At 55.8% G+C, this 17,640-nt stretch overlaps 1 protein-coding gene across 1 annotated transcript; it reads left to right on the top strand.

Moving 5' to 3' along the window:
- Positions 1-12,232: 12,232 nt before the first annotated feature.
- LOC105728323 (mastin-like) lies at positions 12,233-14,443 on the top strand. The gene is made up of 5 exons (XM_012468661.2): positions 12,233-12,443; positions 12,621-12,801; positions 12,952-13,226; positions 13,742-13,902; positions 14,003-14,443. Exons 1-5 carry the CDS (start codon positions 12,365-12,367, stop codon positions 14,168-14,170), a joined length of 864 nt encoding a protein of 287 aa, XP_012324084.2. The 5' UTR covers positions 12,233-12,364; the 3' UTR covers positions 14,171-14,443.
- The last annotated feature ends 3,197 nt before the right edge of the window (positions 14,444-17,640 follow it).

The raw sequence follows: 17,640 nt of genomic DNA, 5'->3' as shown, positions 1-17,640 counted from the left end.
CTCTCCTGTTAAGGCCTCTGGGGATTTTGGTGCTAGAGCCTGTGAATATCTACGCGTTCACCGTCTCTAGGAGAAGCACAACCATCACACAGAGCTGTGTTCTCCGGGTCATAGAAAACTGCCCCGGCCGTTTCCAGCTTAGTGTTTTTTGCTGTTGTTGTTGAGATGGAGTCTCGCTCTGTCTCCCAGGCTGGAGTGCAGTGGCATGAACTCAGTTCACTGCAACCTCCGCCTCCCAGGTTCAAGCGATTCTCCTGCCTCAGCCTCCCGAGTAGCTGGGATTACAGGCTCACAACACCAGGCCCAGCCAATTTTGTTATTTTTAGTAGAGACCAGGTTTCACCATATTGGTCAGGCTGGTCTCGAACTCCCGACCTCAGTCGCTCCGCCCGCTTCAGCCTCCCAGAATGCTGGGATTACAGGCGTCAGCCATCGCGCCCGGCCCTCCATCTTGGTGTTTTTGGGGGTTCTCACACCACACAGGGCACTTGGAACAAATCCTCCACAGGGTAAGACATTTCAGAACATGCATCAAGTCTGCAGTCCGCTCCAGCTGCTCTGACATGCCTGTGGTCTGCACACACGTGAGTGTCCGACGAAGCCAACGGCCTCAGCGTTTCACTTCCACCCCTAGACAGGACAAGGCCCTCCCAGAAGCCAGGTTTCTTCCACCTTCTATCAGGCATCACTCGGCACCCTCTGGTTCTTTGAGAGAAGGCAAGCGTCCCCCTCCCCGCCCCGTGTGGGTCTCAGGCTCCACAAGCACACCCTTTAATCCTCGGAACAACCGGTGACCACGAAGAGGGGGAAGGAGATAGCGAAATAGAACCTGCCTGTTCTGAGAATAGAGAATGTGAGTCTTTCAAATAATCTTGGCCGGGAGCAGTGGTTCACACTGGTCATCCCAGCACTTTGGGAGGCTGAGGCAGGCGGATCACAAGGTCGGAGTTTGAGACCAGCCTGGCCAACATGCTGAAAACCCATCTCTACTAAAAATTAAAAAATTAGTTGGGTGTGGTGGTGGGCACCTGTAATCCCAGCTGCTCAGGAAAATCGCTTGAACCTGGGAGGAGGAGGGCTGCAGTGAGCTGAGATCACGCCATTGCACTCCAGCCTGGGCAACAAAGCAAGACTCCATTTCAAAACAACAACAACAACAAAAAAAACCCAAAAACGAGCGGGGTGTGGTGGGGGGTACCTGTAATCCCAGCTACTTGGGAGGCCGAGGCAGGAGAATCGCTTGAACCCGGGAGGTGGAGGCTGCAGTGAGTTGAGATCCTGCCACTGTACTCCAGCCTGAGAGACAGACTCCATCTTAAAAAAGAAATTTTCCAGGTGTTTTAAAGACCGAGCTAAATAAATGTTTGTTGATTGACTGAAAGACAGTAACTAGCACCAGCTCCAGCAAGGGGAGAAGTGCCATGCCCCCTGTAGGCTTTATTTCAGGAGTGCCGTCAAGCTTCACACAGGCTCTGAGGGAGGAGATTCCGTGCTCAGTGTCCCGGTGCTGTGGCACTGATTTAGAACCCGGGCGAATGATCCCCATACTGAGCCCAGTGTGGACACTGCCCGGAGTTAAAGGAATCCACAGACTGACTAGGAGGAGGTGTGGACTCACAACGGCTCCATAATCAGTCCCGACATCACGCAGGGAGTCCCGCTCTCCGTTCCTCTTCGGAAACCTCCCTGCTCTACACTGTTCCGGCACTTCTAAGTCAATGGGAATAAACCTGTTGGGATTTACGGTGGAATCACGTAGAACCTGTGGGTCACTGTGGGAAGTAAAAACGTTCCTCGAGACTTTACTTTCTTGTTAAAGAGTAGGTGTGCTAATAGCTTTGTTACGCCCTCTCCTGTGTAGCTGTCAGACACGCCATGCTTACAGGCACGTAGTACAATCTATGTCCTTGTACTTTAACCAGGATGTCTGTGCTGGACGTGCTCACAGGCCTGTCCCAGCTCTCCACTGCCGTTACCTGTTTAGAAAAGTTTTAGGTTGTTAGCCAATCGGGTTTTAGTTTAGATTGTGAGGTCTGGCTCCAGCCAACAGAGATCAGACAACCCCAAATGCGTGAGGGATAAATGTGTGTGTTTTCTTTTGTTCACTGTACTCTCGTGGCAAGATGGCTAGTGAGGGTCCCCTTTCTGCAGTCCAGGAAGTAACAATTGCGTTGCTGAAAGATCCTCTGTCTCAGTGCTGATTTTTCTTTGCGGCACCGAGCATCTGTTTCCAACAGTCACTTTTGGAATCAGCAACATCTCCGTGAGGTGGTCCTGCTAGCCAAGATCATAGTATCTGCCTATTAATTTAGGTCTCTTCCAAACTATATCCTCACAGGACACGCAGGTTCCCAGCCACATAATTCACCGCAGCCAAAAGCTGGGACCAACCCATGTGTCCGTGGACAGATGAATGGAAAAGCAAAATGTGCTGTGTTCACACAATATGATGTTACTCGGCCTCAAAGGGAGAGGAAATTGACACAGCACAATGTGGATGAAGCTTGAGGAGAAGACGCTCAGTGAAATAAGTCACAAAAAGACAACTATTGTGCGATTCCACAGATACGTGCTACCTAGGGGAATGAAATTGACCACGACAGAAAGCGAACGGAGGTTACCAGCATTTTGGCAGCTATAATCAAGTTTACTTTTTCCAGCTGGGCGTGGTAGCTCACACCTGTAATCCCAGCACTTCGAGAGGCTGAATCACCTGAGGTCAGGAGTTCGAGACCAGCCTAGCCAACATGGCGAACCCCCCGTCTCTACTAAAAATACAAAAATCAGTTGTGCGTGGTGGCACATGCCTGTAACCCCGGCTACTTGGAAGGCTGAGGCAGGAGAATTGGTTGAACCCAGGAGACAGAGGTTGCAGTGAGCCGAGATAGCGCCATTGGACTCCAGCCTGCATGAGAAAGCAAGACTCCATCTCGGAAATAAATAAATAAATATATTTGCATCCAGGTTTCCATGTGGCTGTAATTTCCCCTGTGCATAGTAAGTTTGTGTCTAACTTCATCCTCACCACCCACGGGTGCTGTAGGCTTTATGAGGATGCCCTTTTAATAGGTCTGTATTGATTTTACTTTGCATTTTCTCAATGGCTGATGATACTGAACTTTTTCCATGAAGTCATTTTCCATCCACATAGTGCCTTGTGTAGAGCGTTCAAATCTTTTAAATCATTATTTAAAGCGTTTTTGTTTTCTCATTCTGCAGTTCTGAGATTTCTTTATATGTCCTGGATGCAACATTGTATCTTTAATAAATATTTTCTCCCTCTCTGTAACTTTGTTTTCACTTTTTTTTTTTTTTTTAATTGAGACGGAGCTTCACTCGTCTCTTCTTGCCCAGGCTGGAGTGCAATGGCGGGATCTCAACTCGCCACAACCTCCACCTGCTGGGTTCAAGTGATTCTCCTGCCTCAGCCTCCCGAGTAGCTGGGATTACAGGTGTGCACCAGCTAATTTTTTTGTATTTTTACTGGAGATGAGATTTCTTCACATTGTTCAAGCTGGTCTCGAACTCCCGACCTCAGGTGAGCCACCCGCCTTGGCATCCCAAAGTGCTGGGATTACAGGCGTGAGCCCCCAGGCTCGGCTGTTTTCACTTTCTTAAGAATATTTTTTGATGAGGGTAAGTTTTTAATTTTAATAAAATCCATTAATGAAACTATTTTTAAAAAATGGGTAAGGCACGATGGCTCCCACTTGTAATCCCAGCACAAGGAGGATCACTTGAGACCAGGAGGTCAACACCAGCCTGAGAAAAATAGCGAAACCCCATGAATTACACCATCTTTTGCCAAGTATTCTGTAATATCTTTTCCCATTGTTTTACCTGCAGCTTTCTCTCTCTCCTGTAAACAGTATGTGTCTGGATTCGTTTTCTGTATCAGTTACGAATGTTTGTATTTTGTTCTTTTTTTGAGACACAGTCCCCCTCTGTCGCCCGGGCTGGAGTGCAGTGGCACGATCTCGGCTCGCCGCAAACTCTGGCTCCTGGGTTCAAGCAATTCTCCTGCCTCAACCTTCCGAGTAGCTGGGATTATAGGAGTGCGCCACCACGCCTGGCTAATTTTTGTATTTTCATTACAGACGGGGTTGTGCCATGTTGACCAAGCTGGTTTCAAACTCCTGACCTCAAGTGATCCACCCACCTCAGCCTCCCAAAGTGCTGGGATTACAGGCAGGAGCCACCACGCCTGGCCAAATATTTGTATTATTTTATTTTATTTTATTTTACTGAGCCAGATTCTCACTCTGTCACCCAGGCTGGAGCACAGTGGTGCAATCTTGGCTCACTGCAACCTCCGCCTCCCAGGTTCAAGCCATTCTCTTGCCTCAGCCTCCCAAGCAGCTGGGATTACAGGCGCTCACTACCACGTCCAGCTAATTTTTGTATTTTTAGTAGAGATGGGGTTTCTCCATGTTGGCCAGACTGGTCTCGAACTCCTGGCCTCAGGTGATCCACACCCCTCAGCCTCCCAAAGTGCTGGGATTACAGGCATGAGCCACCATGCCTGGCTATAGTTGTAGTTTTTAATTTCCTCTTTTTTAAAAGTTTATTTTTGGCTAATATTTGTATGATATTTTAACTGATAAGTTCACTCCTTCATATTTACTAGAATCATGGATATACCCAGACTGGTTCCTGTTATCTTTTCATTTTATAAAGCTCAGTTATTTGCTATGTTTCCTTTTTCCTCTGTCACCTTTCTGAAACAGACAGCTACGTGCACCGTCAATAGATAAGAAGTTTATCAGCCTCTCACATCCCCTAAATCCATCACGTCGATATCATCTAGACTGTTAATTCTGGGTTACTGTGGATATGTGTTCTCTTTTTCTTTGGTGTTATCTATGTTAAAGGACAACCGTAAACTGTATCGTGCTGTGTGATCTCCTTTTCTGAATGTGTCTCTTGCAACATTTTCTGTAATTGTCTTTCCTTTTATTTAAGAGTTTTACAGAAATGTTTTAAAGGATATGAAAAGCTTGAGATGTGCTGTGCCTGAAAATGCATTTATATTGCCCTCAGCCTTGGGTGCGAGTTTTCTTGGATAGCATGTTCTAGATTCTAAGTTATTTATTTATTATTAAGTTTTTTGAGCCAGAGTCTCACTCTGTCACCCAGGCTGGAGCGCAGTGGCACGATCTCAGCTCACTGCAACCTCCGCCTCCTGGGTTCAAGCGATTCTGCAGCCTCAGCCTCCCGAGTAGCTGGGATTGCAGGTGTGCGCCACCCGCTCCCCCCAGCTAATTTTTGTATTTTTAGTAGAGACAGGGTCTCACCATGTTGGTCAGGCTGGTCTCGAACTCCTGACCGCAGGCGATCCACCCGCCTCGGCCTCCCAAAGTGCTGGGATGACAGGTGTGAGCCACCGGCCCGGCCTGAGTTCTAAGTTATTTTCTTCACTACTTTAAAATGTTACTGTACCATCAACATGCATCTCCTCTTGCAGTTGGAAAATCTGACCCGACCTGGTGTTTCATGTTTTCTCCAGTGACTAATGATTTCTCACAACGCTAATAAACGCAGGGTCGGCACTCGCCGCGGCCACAGCCCTGCCTCTCCTTACAACGCTGAGCGCTGTCTTTTCTGTTGTTGTTGTCTGTTTTTTTGGAGATGGAGTCTCGCTCTGTCACCCAGGCTGGAGTGCAGTGGCTCAGTCTCAGCTCACTGCAACCTCCGCCTCCCGGGCTCAAACGATTCTCCTGCCTCAGCCACCCGAGTAGCTGGGATTACAGGCGCGCACCACCACACCCGGCTAAGTTTTGCATTTTTAGTAGAGACAGGGTTTCACCATGTTGGCCAGGCTGGTCTTGAACTCGTGATCAGCCTGCCTCAGCCTCCCAAAGTGTCGGGACTACAGGCGTGAGCCACCGCACCTGGCTGCTGACTGCTCTCTTAGTGTGGACCCTGAGCTGAGGGCTCAGGTGTGAGTCGTGTGTTTGGGAGGCACACGTGGCGAAGGGCACGGTGGCAGGGAAGAGACAGCAGTGCGCCGTGTGCATGGTGGAACGCGTTTCCACAGTGGGCACTTGGAGCTTGGCGCTGCTGTGGGCTCCCTGGAGCCCTGGGAGCCCCCGGAACACGCTTGGGTGTTCTCTCTCCTGGGGGTCGGGAGTAGGGGCCTGTGTCCTTCAGCTCCTAATGGCCATTGCAACTGCCAGGAAATCCCACCCTGCTGGGTGTGAGAACTGAGCTTGGAAAGGTGATGCAGGCGAACCCCAAAACTGGGGCTCAGCCAGTGAGGGTTCTTAGTTTCACTCAGGAAAGAATTCAACAGTGAGCCGACAGTGAAAGAAAATGGTGTGATCTCAGCTCACTGCGACCTCCGCCTTCCAAGTTCAAGTGTTCCTGGCGCCTCAGCCTCCTGTGTAGCTGGGATTACAGGCGCACACCACCATGCCCAGCTAATTTTTGTATTTGTAGTAGAGACGGGGTTTCACCATGTTGGCCAGGCTGGTCTTGAACTCCTGACCTCAGGTGATCCTCCTGCCTTGGCCTCTCAAAGTGCTGGGATTACAGGCATGAGCTATGAATCTTGGCCGAAAATAAGTTTCTTAGAGCAGCAGTGCACAGTACAGGGCAGGGCTGAGTCCAGAGCAGCAGCCCCAGGCCACGCTGGCCATGTTTACACTGCTCTAAATTATATACTAATCAAGGGGCGGGTTATTCTAGAAAAGGGGCAGGGAGTCTCCCCTTCCCCTTCCTGATGGAGTCTTGCTCCTGTTGCCCAGGCTGGAGTGCAGTGGTGCAATCTCAGCTCACTGCAACCTCCACCTCCTGGATTCAAGCGATTCTTCTGCCTCAGCCTCCTGAGTAGCTGGTATTACAGATGTGCACCAACACATCTGACTAATATTTGTATTTTTAGTAGAGACAGGGTTTCAGTACATTGGCCAGGCTGTCTTGAACTCCTGACCTCAAGTGATCTGCTTACCTCTGCCTCCCAAAGTGCTGGGATTACAGCTGTTAGCCACTGAGCCCCCACTGTGCCTGGCCTTTTTCTCTTTTTTTTTTTTTTTTTTTTTTGAGACGGAGTCTCACTTCTGTTGCTCAGGCTGGAGTGTAAGTGGCATGATCTCGGCTCACTGCAACTTCCGCCTCCCGGGTTCAAGCTATTCTCCTCCCTCAGAGTCCTGAATAGCTGGGAATACAGTAGCTGGAATTACAGGCGGCTAATTTTTGTGTTTTTAGTAGAGATGGGGTTTCACCATGTTGGCCAGCCTGGTCTTGAACTCCTGACGTCAGGTGATCCGCCCGCCTGGGCCTCCCAGGCACCTGGGATTAGAGGCGTGAGCCATCGCGCCTGGACATTTTTTTTTGTTGAGGAATCATCCTGGGCTCCGATCTGTCGACTCAACCTTCATTAGTGTTATTGAAGACCTGTGGTTTAATCCCGTCAATTGCCATTTTATTTACGTTGTTTCTTCATAACCATCCTAAGGTTTCCACATTGTTCTATTGGGTGCCAAGAACACAGTTTTTTCTCCTTTAAAATTCCCACGTCCCTTTTTTTTTCCTGGAAAGGTCAGAAGGGCGGTGGAGTGACGACTGCGCTCAGCAGGGGAAGAGGACAGAAGAGGGGCTTCTCGTTCTGTTTTTGTTTTCTATTATGCACAGTACGAAAGGACGGGCGAAAACAGAGTGACCAGATGACAAGATAAAAAGCCCCTGGGGTGGGACTGTAACCCACAGTCCTAGCAGAGCAGCTAAGAAAAAAAGGAACTCCACAGGGTGGGACTCTGACCCCCAGTCCTAACCCCGTGTAGAGTGGGACTCTGACCCGCAGTCCTAGCCCCGTGTAGAGTGGGACTCTGACCCCCAGTCCTAGCCCCGTGTAGAGTGGGACTCTGGCCCCCAGTCCTAACACTGTGCAGAGTGGGACTCTGACCCCCAGTCTTAACGCTGTGTAGAGTCATCCCAATTAGCTGGGACTACAGGCGTGCACCACCACACCAGCTAAATTTTGTATTTTTAGTAGAGACGGGGTTTCACCATGTTGTCCTGGCTGGTCTCGAACTCCCGACCTCAGGTGATCTGCCCACCTCGACCTCTCAAAGTGCTGGGATTACAGGTGTGAGACACCGCGCCCAGCTTGGAAAGGTCAAGGTTGAGGTATGAGAAGGCGGACTTACCCATCTGTGGAAGCCACATGGGGCCAAAGGGTCTTCAATCTGGGGTCCAGGTGAAGGCTTCACTGAGTTTCTTAGCTCGTTAGTCACGAGCAAAGGTGATGGCTCTGAAAAGAGCTTCGGCCGGGGCACAACTCTGCAGCTCCCATCCACCCTGAGCGAGCGAAGACCTGCCTGCCCCCTCCTTCGCCCCGTAGGGGTCCCTTTGTGTCTTTGTCTTAGTCCCTTTGTGGTTGATGGGCCGATGCAGGTGAACCTTGAAACCGTGGGTCAGACTGTGAGAGTTCTTGACTTTGTTCAGGAAAGCACTCAAGAGTGAGGCCGGGCGCGGTGGCTCACGCCTGTCATCCCAGCACTTTGGGAGGCCGAGATGGGCGGATCACAAGGCCAGGAGATCGAGACCATCCTGGCTAACATGGTGAAACTCAGTCTCCACTAAAAATACAAAAACCAGCCGGGCATGGAGGCACATGCCTGTAACCCCAGCTACTCAGGAGGCAGAGGCAGGAGAATAGCATGAACCAGGGAGGCGGAGGTTGCAGTGAGCCGAGATGGTGCCACAGCACTCCAGCCTGGGTGACAGAGCGAGACTCCATCTCCAAGAAAGAAAAAAGAACGCCAGAGTGAGGCAACAGTGAAAGAAAGCAACTTTTTTGGTTTTGTTTTTTTGGAGACAGGGTTTTGCTCTGGCACTCAGGCTGCACTGCAGAGGCAAGATCTCAGCTCACCGCAGCCTCAACGTCTTGGGCTCAAGCGATTTTCCTGCTTCAGCCTCCTGGGTAGCGGGGACCCCAGGCATGTACCACCACACCCGGCCGATTGTTGTATTCTTTGTAGAAATGGGGTCCCATTATGTTGCCCAGGCTGCTCTCAAACTCCTGGGCTCAAGCAATCCTCCTGCCGTGGCCTTCCAAAGTGCTGGGACTACAGGGGCGAGCCACTGTGCCCACCAGAAAGCACGTTTATTACAGCAGCAGCGTTGGGCAGAACGGCTGCCCCAGAGGCCGAGCAGGGTTGAGCAGCAGCAGAGGGCCCAGCATGGAGGGCCCAGAGCGGCAGCCCCACGCCATGCTGGCTGTATCTATACCTACTCTTAATTAGATGCTAATGAAGGGGCAGGTTATTCAGAATTTTCTAGAAAAGGGGCAGGGCATTCCTGGAACCAGGTAAGGCAGCTTCCTGGTTGTTGCCATGGCATTTGTAAACCCTCACGGCGCGGATGGGAGTGTTTGTATGCTAATGAACGGGGAGGGCTAGAGGCGGCTGCGGGTCTCCCCAGGTTTCCAGTGGGGTCCTGATTAAGTCCTGCTCATCTCCTGCCTCAGAGGGAGGCAGGTGCTGGCTGGGTGGTGTGGCACACATACACCAAATCTTAGACTGAGCCTGCTGGGCAGGGTTTGCTAGGATCTGCTTCAGGCACTGAATACTTTTTAAAAAAAAAGTTATGTCTAGGCTGGGCACGGTGGCTCATGCCTGTAATCCCAGCACTTTGGGAGGCCGAGGTGGGTGGATCACCAGATTAGGAGTTCAAGACCAGCCTAGCCAATATGGTGAAACCCTGTCTATACTAAAGATTAGCCAGGTGTGGTGGTGCACACCTGTAAGTCTATACTAAAGATTAGCCAGGTGTGGTGGTGCACACCTGTAATTCCAGCACTTCGGAGGCTGAGGCAGGAGAATCGCTTGAACCTGGGAGGCAGAGGTTGCAGTGAGCCAAGATCATGCCACTGCACTCCAGCCTGGGCAACAGAGCGAGACTCCGTCTCAAAAGAAAAAAAACAGGAATGGAAGAGGGGATCAGGGCTGCCGGCCGGCGCATGGGAGGAACCTGGAGACCCCGCAGACAGGGGCCATCTGTCTTCACCTTGACTGTTCTCTAAGTGACCCCAGCTCCACGCCCAAACCTGGTTCTGCAGACCAGCGGCGGGCACTGGAGGCCTAGCAGGGAGGAGGAGAATGGGTACCGCTGTCTGTCAAAGAGACTCCCCAGCCGGTTCCTGCCCTCTTTGGGCCAGGGGCATCTGCCTCTGCGGGTGCGGCTCCTGGGCTGAGCTTGTGGGGCCACCGGGGCTTGGGCTGGGGCCCTGGGGCGAGAGATAGGGATGGGGCGGTGCCGCTGTTCCTGCCCTCTGACCTCTTCCTGCAACGCTGTGGGCAGAGGCCATTGCTGGCGTGGCTGAGGCCAGCAAGAGCGAGGCTCCAGGAGGAAGCCACCCTGAGGACCTGGCACTGGGGACCCCAGGGTTCCTGAAAGCTCCCCCGGCTGGTGAACAAGGAATGCCAGGGCGCCTCACAGGAAATAAAAACAAAGCCGCTGGGTGCGGGGCCTCACGCCTGTGATCCCAGCACTTGGGGAGGCCGAGGCGGGCAGATCACCAGATTAGGAGTTCAAGACCAGCCTGACCAACATGGAGAAACCCTGTCTCTACTAAAATACAAAAATTAGCTGGGCGTGGTGGCATGTGCCTGTGATACCAGCTACTCAGGAGGCTGAGGCAGGAGAATCGCTTGAACCCAGTGAGCTGAGATTGTGCCACTGGACTCCAGCCTGGGGGACAGAGTGAGACTCCATCTCAAAAAATTAAAAAAGGAGGAATGGGGGGCACACTCCAGGCCACAGCAGGGATCTCCTCCTCAACCAACCCACAGGCTGGGCCGCTCCCTAAGGGGTTGGGAGACACCTGCTCCCTCCCCTCCAGGGTCGGGCTGAGTCTTCTTCAAACGCACCTGCCTCCTCCAGCACTTGGAGAACGTTCTCAAACCCTCCGACTCCCGGGAGGCGGGGCCCAAGCTGTCTTCAAGCAGCTCCACACGGGCTGCCGGGGTCACAGTGGCTGCTGGGAGGGGAAGACGCAGAGAAACTTCCACTGTTGTCTGCTGATTCTTTCACAGCCTGGAAACCACAGCCCCTCGGCGACCGGCCCGCCCCACGGACATCCACAGTCGTGTCCCGGCCTCAGAGGCTCTCGGCCAGAGTCTCGGGGTGCGGGGTGGCTGAGAAAGGCGTGGAGTTGGGGCACAGACGCTTGTCCTCACGTGAGACCAGTGCCCCCGTCCCTCCTGGGTTTACAGAGTCAACCCTGGGCCTCTCTAGCCCCAGGCAGAGCCCTTCCCACCTCCCCCGCGTGGGTGCCGTCTGTGACCCAGATCAACCAACGGGGACGATCCCGCTGTGCCTGGAGCCAGGGGGTCTGAGAAGCAGGGACGGGGCTTTCACTGGTTGGGCTGGAGGGTCCGTGGCAGCTGAGTCATTACTGCGGTGGGGGCAGCTGTGATGGGGACCCCACCCCGGGTCTGGACAGGTGGTCCTACCAAATGACAGCTTGGTCCCCGTCTTTTCCTCTTCCCTCACCTTGGAGATTCACTGGAGGGAACGGCCATGTCCCTGGGACCCCTGTAGTGCCCTGACCCTTCCTTCTCTCCACCTGCTTGGAGGACTGCGCCATGTGCATCGGAGCACGGCGGAGCGCTGAGATCCGGGCCACGTTCCTGGGCCGCCTGCCGCAAGCAGCGCCTTACGGGGGACGGCGTGGTCCTTTCCGGCTGTTCTAGATAACAGCATGTCCCTGGAAGGCTGCCCCCCAGTCCCGCGGCTTCTGACAGCCCTCTCCTCTAGCCTGGGTTCTGGGGCTCCTGGAACCTGTTTCTGATTAGCGACTGTGTGTCCTTGGGGACTGTGCTCGAGCCTTTTTCTGGTGGTTTGGGGTGTCCAGATCCTTGGGGTGCTTGGTGCCCAGAGGAGCAGGGCTGCTCAGGGACCGGGCAATGGCTCTTGGAGATGCTTCCCACCAGCCCAGGCACCAGCGCCACCCTGAACGTGCCTTTTCCTCTCTTACCAGCAGCCTCGCCCCCGTGTCCGTCACTGACAGGACAGGCTCCCGGAGGGCGGCACCGGCCTGGGTCCTTCTGCACCTCCCCTGACCTGGCCCTGCCACTGTCCCGTGGAGGAACGTGGGGTCCCTGCTTCCTCTGGCTGGCCGTCAGGCCCCTCAGTCCCAGTCAAGGGAGGAGATCGCTTTGGTTACACCTTGAACCCCCAAAGTGGGGCTGCTGGCCTCTGCCCACTTCCTGTGACAGAAGAATAAAGGGGGCCCTGAGCGAGGCGGCCACGGGCGGGGTGCGCGTGGAGGCTGGTGCCGCAGGGAGCTGCTCCCGTCAGAGCTGAATCCCCGAGCTCAGCCTCCATTCCCAGAAGCTGGTGTTTGGGGTCACCCTCCCTGATGCAGGCCTCCCCACAGATGCTGTGGCTACTGCTCCTGACCCTCCCCTGCCTGGGGGGCTCTGCACCCGGGAACCCAGGCGAGTCCACCCCATCCAATGTCCCCGCTGCCCAGGACCCGGTTCCTGCCCTGCCCTGGGCTCAGAGCGCCAGTCCTGGGGGGCAAGAGGACCGTCTGGTTGGCGGTCCGTCCTGGTGCCCCTGAGCTCTGGGAAGACCCGCGTCCGGTTCCTCACAGCCCTACCTTGCCTCCCCAGAGCCCGGCGCGGGGCGTGAGCAGGTGGGCATCGTGGGGGGCTGCGACGTCTGGGCCAGGAGGTACCCCTGGCAGGTCAGCCTGAGGTTCTACAGCATGAAGGAGGGCACGTGGGAGCACATCTGCGGGGGCTCCCTCATCCACCCCGAGTGGGTGCTGACCGCTGCCCACTGCCTTGGGCCGTGAGTGGGGCCTGCCGTCCCCTCGGCGGGTGGGAGTGGGGGTGGGGACGGACAGGTGTCTGGTGTGCCGGGGCCCCCTCCCAGGATGCAGGGGGAGCCCGGCCCTGAGCGTCCGGCCTCACTCTGAGAGGCGCCTGCTCCTCTCCCCAGGGAGGAGCTGGAGGTCTGTGCGTTTAGGGTGCAGGTCGGGCAGCTGAGGCTCTATGAGGACGACCAGCAGACGAAGGTGGCCGAGATCCTCCGCCACCCCCAGTACAACGAGAGCCTGTCTGCCCCGGGTGGCGCGGACATCGCCCTGCTGAAGCTGGAGGCCCCCGTGCCGCTGTCTGAGCTCATCCACCCTGTCTCGCTCCCGCCTGCCTCCCTGGACGTCCCCTCGGGGAAGACCTGCTGGGTGACCGGCTGGGGTGAAATCACAGGCAACCGTGCGTATCAGGGAGGCTTGCTGGGGAGGGATGAGGGGGCTGGGTCTTGTGGCAAACCCCTCACTCTGTGTCCTCTGGGACCCCCTTTGCGAGCGAGTGAACATGGCACCGGGTTTTGGACAGGATGCTTCTGTAACAGACGTCAGGGACCGAGACTCGCTCTGGGCAGGCAGCTCCAGCTGCTGCTACAGACATTCCCTGGCTCCACTCTGCCAACGGCAGCTGAGGCTGGGCTTCTTCGCTGTGGACGGAGGGTCTGTCCAGGGTCCTGAGCCCGTGGCTTTGCCCCTGCTTCCGAGAGGAGCCCTGTGTCCTGGCGCTGGGCTGGCATCCAGACCCTCAGAGGTTGTGTGGGCAGATCCCGACTCTAGTGGACTTGGGGAAACTGAGTCACTGGGTCAGGTTTCGGGGGTGGGAGCTCCTCTACGTCCTCTGCTGAAGGTCAGGGAGGCCGCATGGGGTGGAATGAGGTCTCTGCTGTAGGGAAGAGGCTCAGGTCCACATTCTCCCTGCAGAGCCGCTGCCCCCGCCTTACCACCTGCAGGAGGTGGACGTCCCCATCGTGGGGAACGAGGAGTGTGACCGGGAGTACCGGAACCAGTCTCTGGACAGCACCGACAGGGTCATCCATGACGACATGCTGTGTGCGGGGAGTGAGGGCCGGGACTCCTGCAAGGTGGGACCCCAGCCCTGCCCTACCTCCTCAGTCCCCCGCCCACCCACCCCATCGCCGTGGGTGCACTCGGGGGTTTGCTGAGCGCTGTTTTTCCCCACAGGGTGACTCTGGGGGCCCCCTGGTGTGCAGATGGAATTGCTCCTGGGTCCAGGTGGGGGTTGTGAGCTGGGGCTACTTCTGCGGCCAAGGGTACCCCGGCGTGTACACCCGCGTGATGAGCTACCTGTCCTGGATCCGCCAGCATGTCCCTCGGTTCCCTAGACCCTAGCTGGGGTGCAGTGCGGTCTGCGCGCTCCCGGAGACCCCATCTTCCTTGTGGACGCCCCTGCTGCTCCCCAGTCCCAGCCTCGGTCTCCCATAGGTCCGCGCCCTGAGAGCCTTCTGTTTCTCTCCAGCTTCTCAAGGCTCCACGTTTTCCTGCCAGCAGGGGCCTGGGGAGCAGGGGAGGGGCCCTCGGAGATGAGCTGGGCATGGGAACAAAACCCCAGCAATCCCAGGCGACTGCTTGTGACTTGACTCTATTAAATGGTGTGGAAATGGCTCCAGGTCTGTGGCGTGTGTCTGGACTGTGGGAGCAGCTGGGGGTCACTGAGCGGGCTGGCGGGGCTTGGCTGCAGACCTCGGTCTCTCTCAGACCAGGCAGGAGAGGGATGGACGCTAGGGCTGCGAGGGGCCCCGCTCATGTGTGTCAGGGCCATTGACACCGGAGCATCGGTCCCAGGCTGACCGACTTCTCCCTCCCTCCCCTTCCCAGAGCCACCTCCCTCCTAGAGCCCCCAGGCCCCCACCCACCACCAGCGTCCTCCTGATCCCTGAAGATGCGTCCCTGAGAGCCGCTGGCGTGGTGCGCTGGTCCCGACGCCCAGGGTTCCGGTTCTTCCACTCACTGCTCTCCCGGCTCTCCGCTCCCAGACAGGGTTCCCGGCCAGCTCTGGACTTTCTCCTTTTCTGGCACAAATTCCTCTTTTTTGAATTTCAAAAGTCCTAAATTGGCTGGGTGTGGCGGCTCATGCCTGTAATCCCAATACTTTGGGAGGATGAGGTGGGCAGATGACCAGGTCAAGAGATTGAGACCGTCCTGGCCAACATGGTGAAATCCCTGTCTCTACTAAAAATACAAAAAATAGCCGGGCGTGGCCGGTAGTCCCAGCTACTCAGGAGGCTGAGCCAGGAGAATTGCTTGAACCCGGGAGGTGGAGGCTGCAGTGAGTGGAGATCACGCCAGTGCACTCCAGCTGGGGCAACACTCCTCAAACAAAAACACAAAAGTCCTAAGTCAAGGTTCTCTGGTTTGGGTTCTGCAAATGTAACCCCAGATTTGCAACCCCGGAGGTGCTTCCAGCAGGGGCTACGTGGGGCCACAGGCTCTCATGATAACCACAGCTTTCCTGGGAGGCAAGGGTCCCATGGGTGCCTCTGGATTTTCTGGCTTTAACGCCTTCCGCTGGTCACCCTGGACACCTGGCCTGGGACATATGGAGGTGCCTCTGAGTGCCTGGAGCCTGAGATTTTTGGGGGGTGCTGGTGGAAGTAGAGGGTTCTAGGGTGGTGGAGAGGGTCCTGGGGTGGAGAGGGCCCTGAGGGGTGGAGAGGGTTCTAGGGTGGTGGAGAGGGCCCTGGGGGATGGAGGCAGCACAGTGGGAACTGGCGGGGGGCTCAGGGCCCCCATCTGTAACCTGCCTGGTCTCTACCTGATTCCAGGCCCCACCCCGGGCCCTCGTCCCTTGGGAACCTCTGGGACAGAGGGCTTTAGTGGGAAGAACCTGCTCTCTGCCCGAGTCGGGCCGTGGGGTCCTGTCCCCATATCTGGGGCCGCTTCGGCCTCATGCTGGGTGGGGTCGGTTGTGGCTCCGCGACTCTTCCGTGATGCAACGTGGCGGCCGGGGGCAGGGGCTGGGGGCAGTTGAGCGACGCTCTTGGTTGCCGCCATCTGATTAAGCTCTGTTTGAACCCAGAGTTCAGAAGTGGGTGCTGGGGCTGCTGAGCCGGCAGAGCACGGGTGTCCAGACAGGTAGGTGGGGCCATGTCAGGCCTGGAGAGCCACTCCCTCCCCCTCGACGGCTGTGCCCAGCCTGCAGGACGTCCGCCCCAAGAGTAGACGGCCCCTGAGCGCATCCCGGGGCTACCCTCCTGTGTAGGCCCCAAGAGTCTCAGGCAGAGCCCAGCTTTGTGGGACCTGCCCCAACACTTCAGTCCCCACACACCAGTGCCAAAATGTCACTTTGGGAGCCCACGTGGCAATTCCAAATCAGAAGGCTCCAGAGCTGACCTCCCTCCTACCGTGCAAAGAAATCTTTTGGAGAGAGCTCGAGCTTCTGCCCAGAGTAGCTCCCAAGGCCTCTCACGGCCATTTCTTCCCCATCCCCACGCCCGCCCCTGAATCCCGGATACACAATACATCGGGAATACAAGGCTCATGGAGGGGTGCACAGACACCGCCCTGCACCCCAGGCATGGGAGAAAGCAAGCCCCTTTCCCACTGCTGGAGGCCAGGACCCTCAGTTCAGACCCCTGCTGTGCTCCCCCCAAATCCAGATGGTGAAGCCCTAACCCCCAGCGTGATGGTATCAGGAGGAGGGTGCTTCAGGAAGTGAACAGCAGATTCGTGCCCTTAGAGGCGGGACCCCAGAGAGCTCGCTCCCCCTCCCGGCACTGGAGGACGCAGAGAGAAGGCACTGTCTCTGAACCAGGGCGTGGGCCCTCACCAGCCACCGGCCACGCTGCCTCCCTGACCTCGGACCTCCATCCTCCGGGGCGTCAGGAATGAATCCCTGCTGTGTACGAGCCTCCGGGCTGTGGTACTGCTGCAGCCTCCGGCTAGGACACCACCCACTCTTCCAGGCATGGGTGGCCCAGGCCTCCTCCCAGGCCAGGTGAGGTGTCTCCAGGAGGTCTTTGCTTAAACGAAGGCCTGGGGCAGGGCAGGGCACCACGCAGGGAAAGAGCCTGAAATTCGCCCACTCGCTTCGTGAGAAGAGCCGCGCACCGCGGCCATACATTGGGTAACATGTCGGAACAGGGAAATCCGTAGAGGCAGACAGAAGGTTCGTGGGGCCGGGGGAGGGGAGTGACAGGGACAGGAGGCGGCAGCCAACAGGTGTGGGAGTCTTTTCAGAGCGATAAAAATGCCGATAAATTGGGAGTGGTGATAGCCGCATGACTGTGAAGGCACAAAAGTCTACAGAGCCGAACCCTTTAAACCTGAATTGTAGGTTTTTGTGAACTCAGTCTCAATAAAGCTGTTTTAAAAAGCCCAGATTAGCAATAAAAAACAAAAAGAGTCGGCCGGGCGCGGTGGCTCACGCCTGTAATCCCAGCACTTTGGGAGACCGAGGCGGGTGGATCACGAGGTCAAGAGATCTAGACCGGCCTGGCCAACATGGTGAAACCCTGTCTCTACTAACAATACAACAATTAGCTGGGCATGGTGGCGCGTGCCTGTAATCCCAGCTACTCAGGAGGCTGAGGCAGGAGAATTGCTTGAACCCAGGGGTGGAGGTTTGCAGTGAGCCGAGATCATGCCCCTGCACTCCAGCCTGGGTGACGGAGCAGGAAAAAAAAAAAACTGTAAAACCACAACATGAGCCCCATGAGGAGCTGCTGGACATGGGCCCCCAAACGGCCCTGGGCCCCCCAGGCACCCCTCCCTGTACATTGGACTTCGGGGTCTTCCAAGGGACAGTCACCAGGGCCCTGTCTTCCCAACGCAGGGTCTGTGGCAGGACCACCCTGGGCTTG

The sequence above is a fragment of the Aotus nancymaae genome, unplaced genomic scaffold (genome assembly GCF_030222135.1).
Source record: "Aotus nancymaae isolate 86718 unplaced genomic scaffold, 86718_ANA_hifiasm-v0.15.2.pri h1tg000049l, whole genome shotgun sequence".
Taxonomy (NCBI): Eukaryota; Metazoa; Chordata; class Mammalia; order Primates; family Aotidae; genus Aotus; species Aotus nancymaae.
This window is presented reverse-complemented; position numbering and strand designations above follow the sequence as displayed.

What these genes read in the sequence shown, in the direction of transcription:
- LOC105728323 (XM_012468661.2), top strand. Translation starts at nt 12,365, where the DNA reads ATGCAGGCCTCCCCACAGATGCTGTGGCTACTGCTCCTGACCCTCCCC. An exon ending in CTCTGCACCCGGGAACCCAG is followed by an intron (nt 12,444 to 12,620) that starts GCGAGTCCACCC and finishes TTGCCTCCCCAG; the next exon opens with AGCCCGGCGCGGGGCGTGAG. An exon ending in AGGGCCGGGACTCCTGCAAG is followed by an intron (nt 13,903 to 14,002) that starts GTGGGACCCCAG and finishes TTTTCCCCACAG; the next exon opens with GGTGACTCTGGGGGCCCCCT.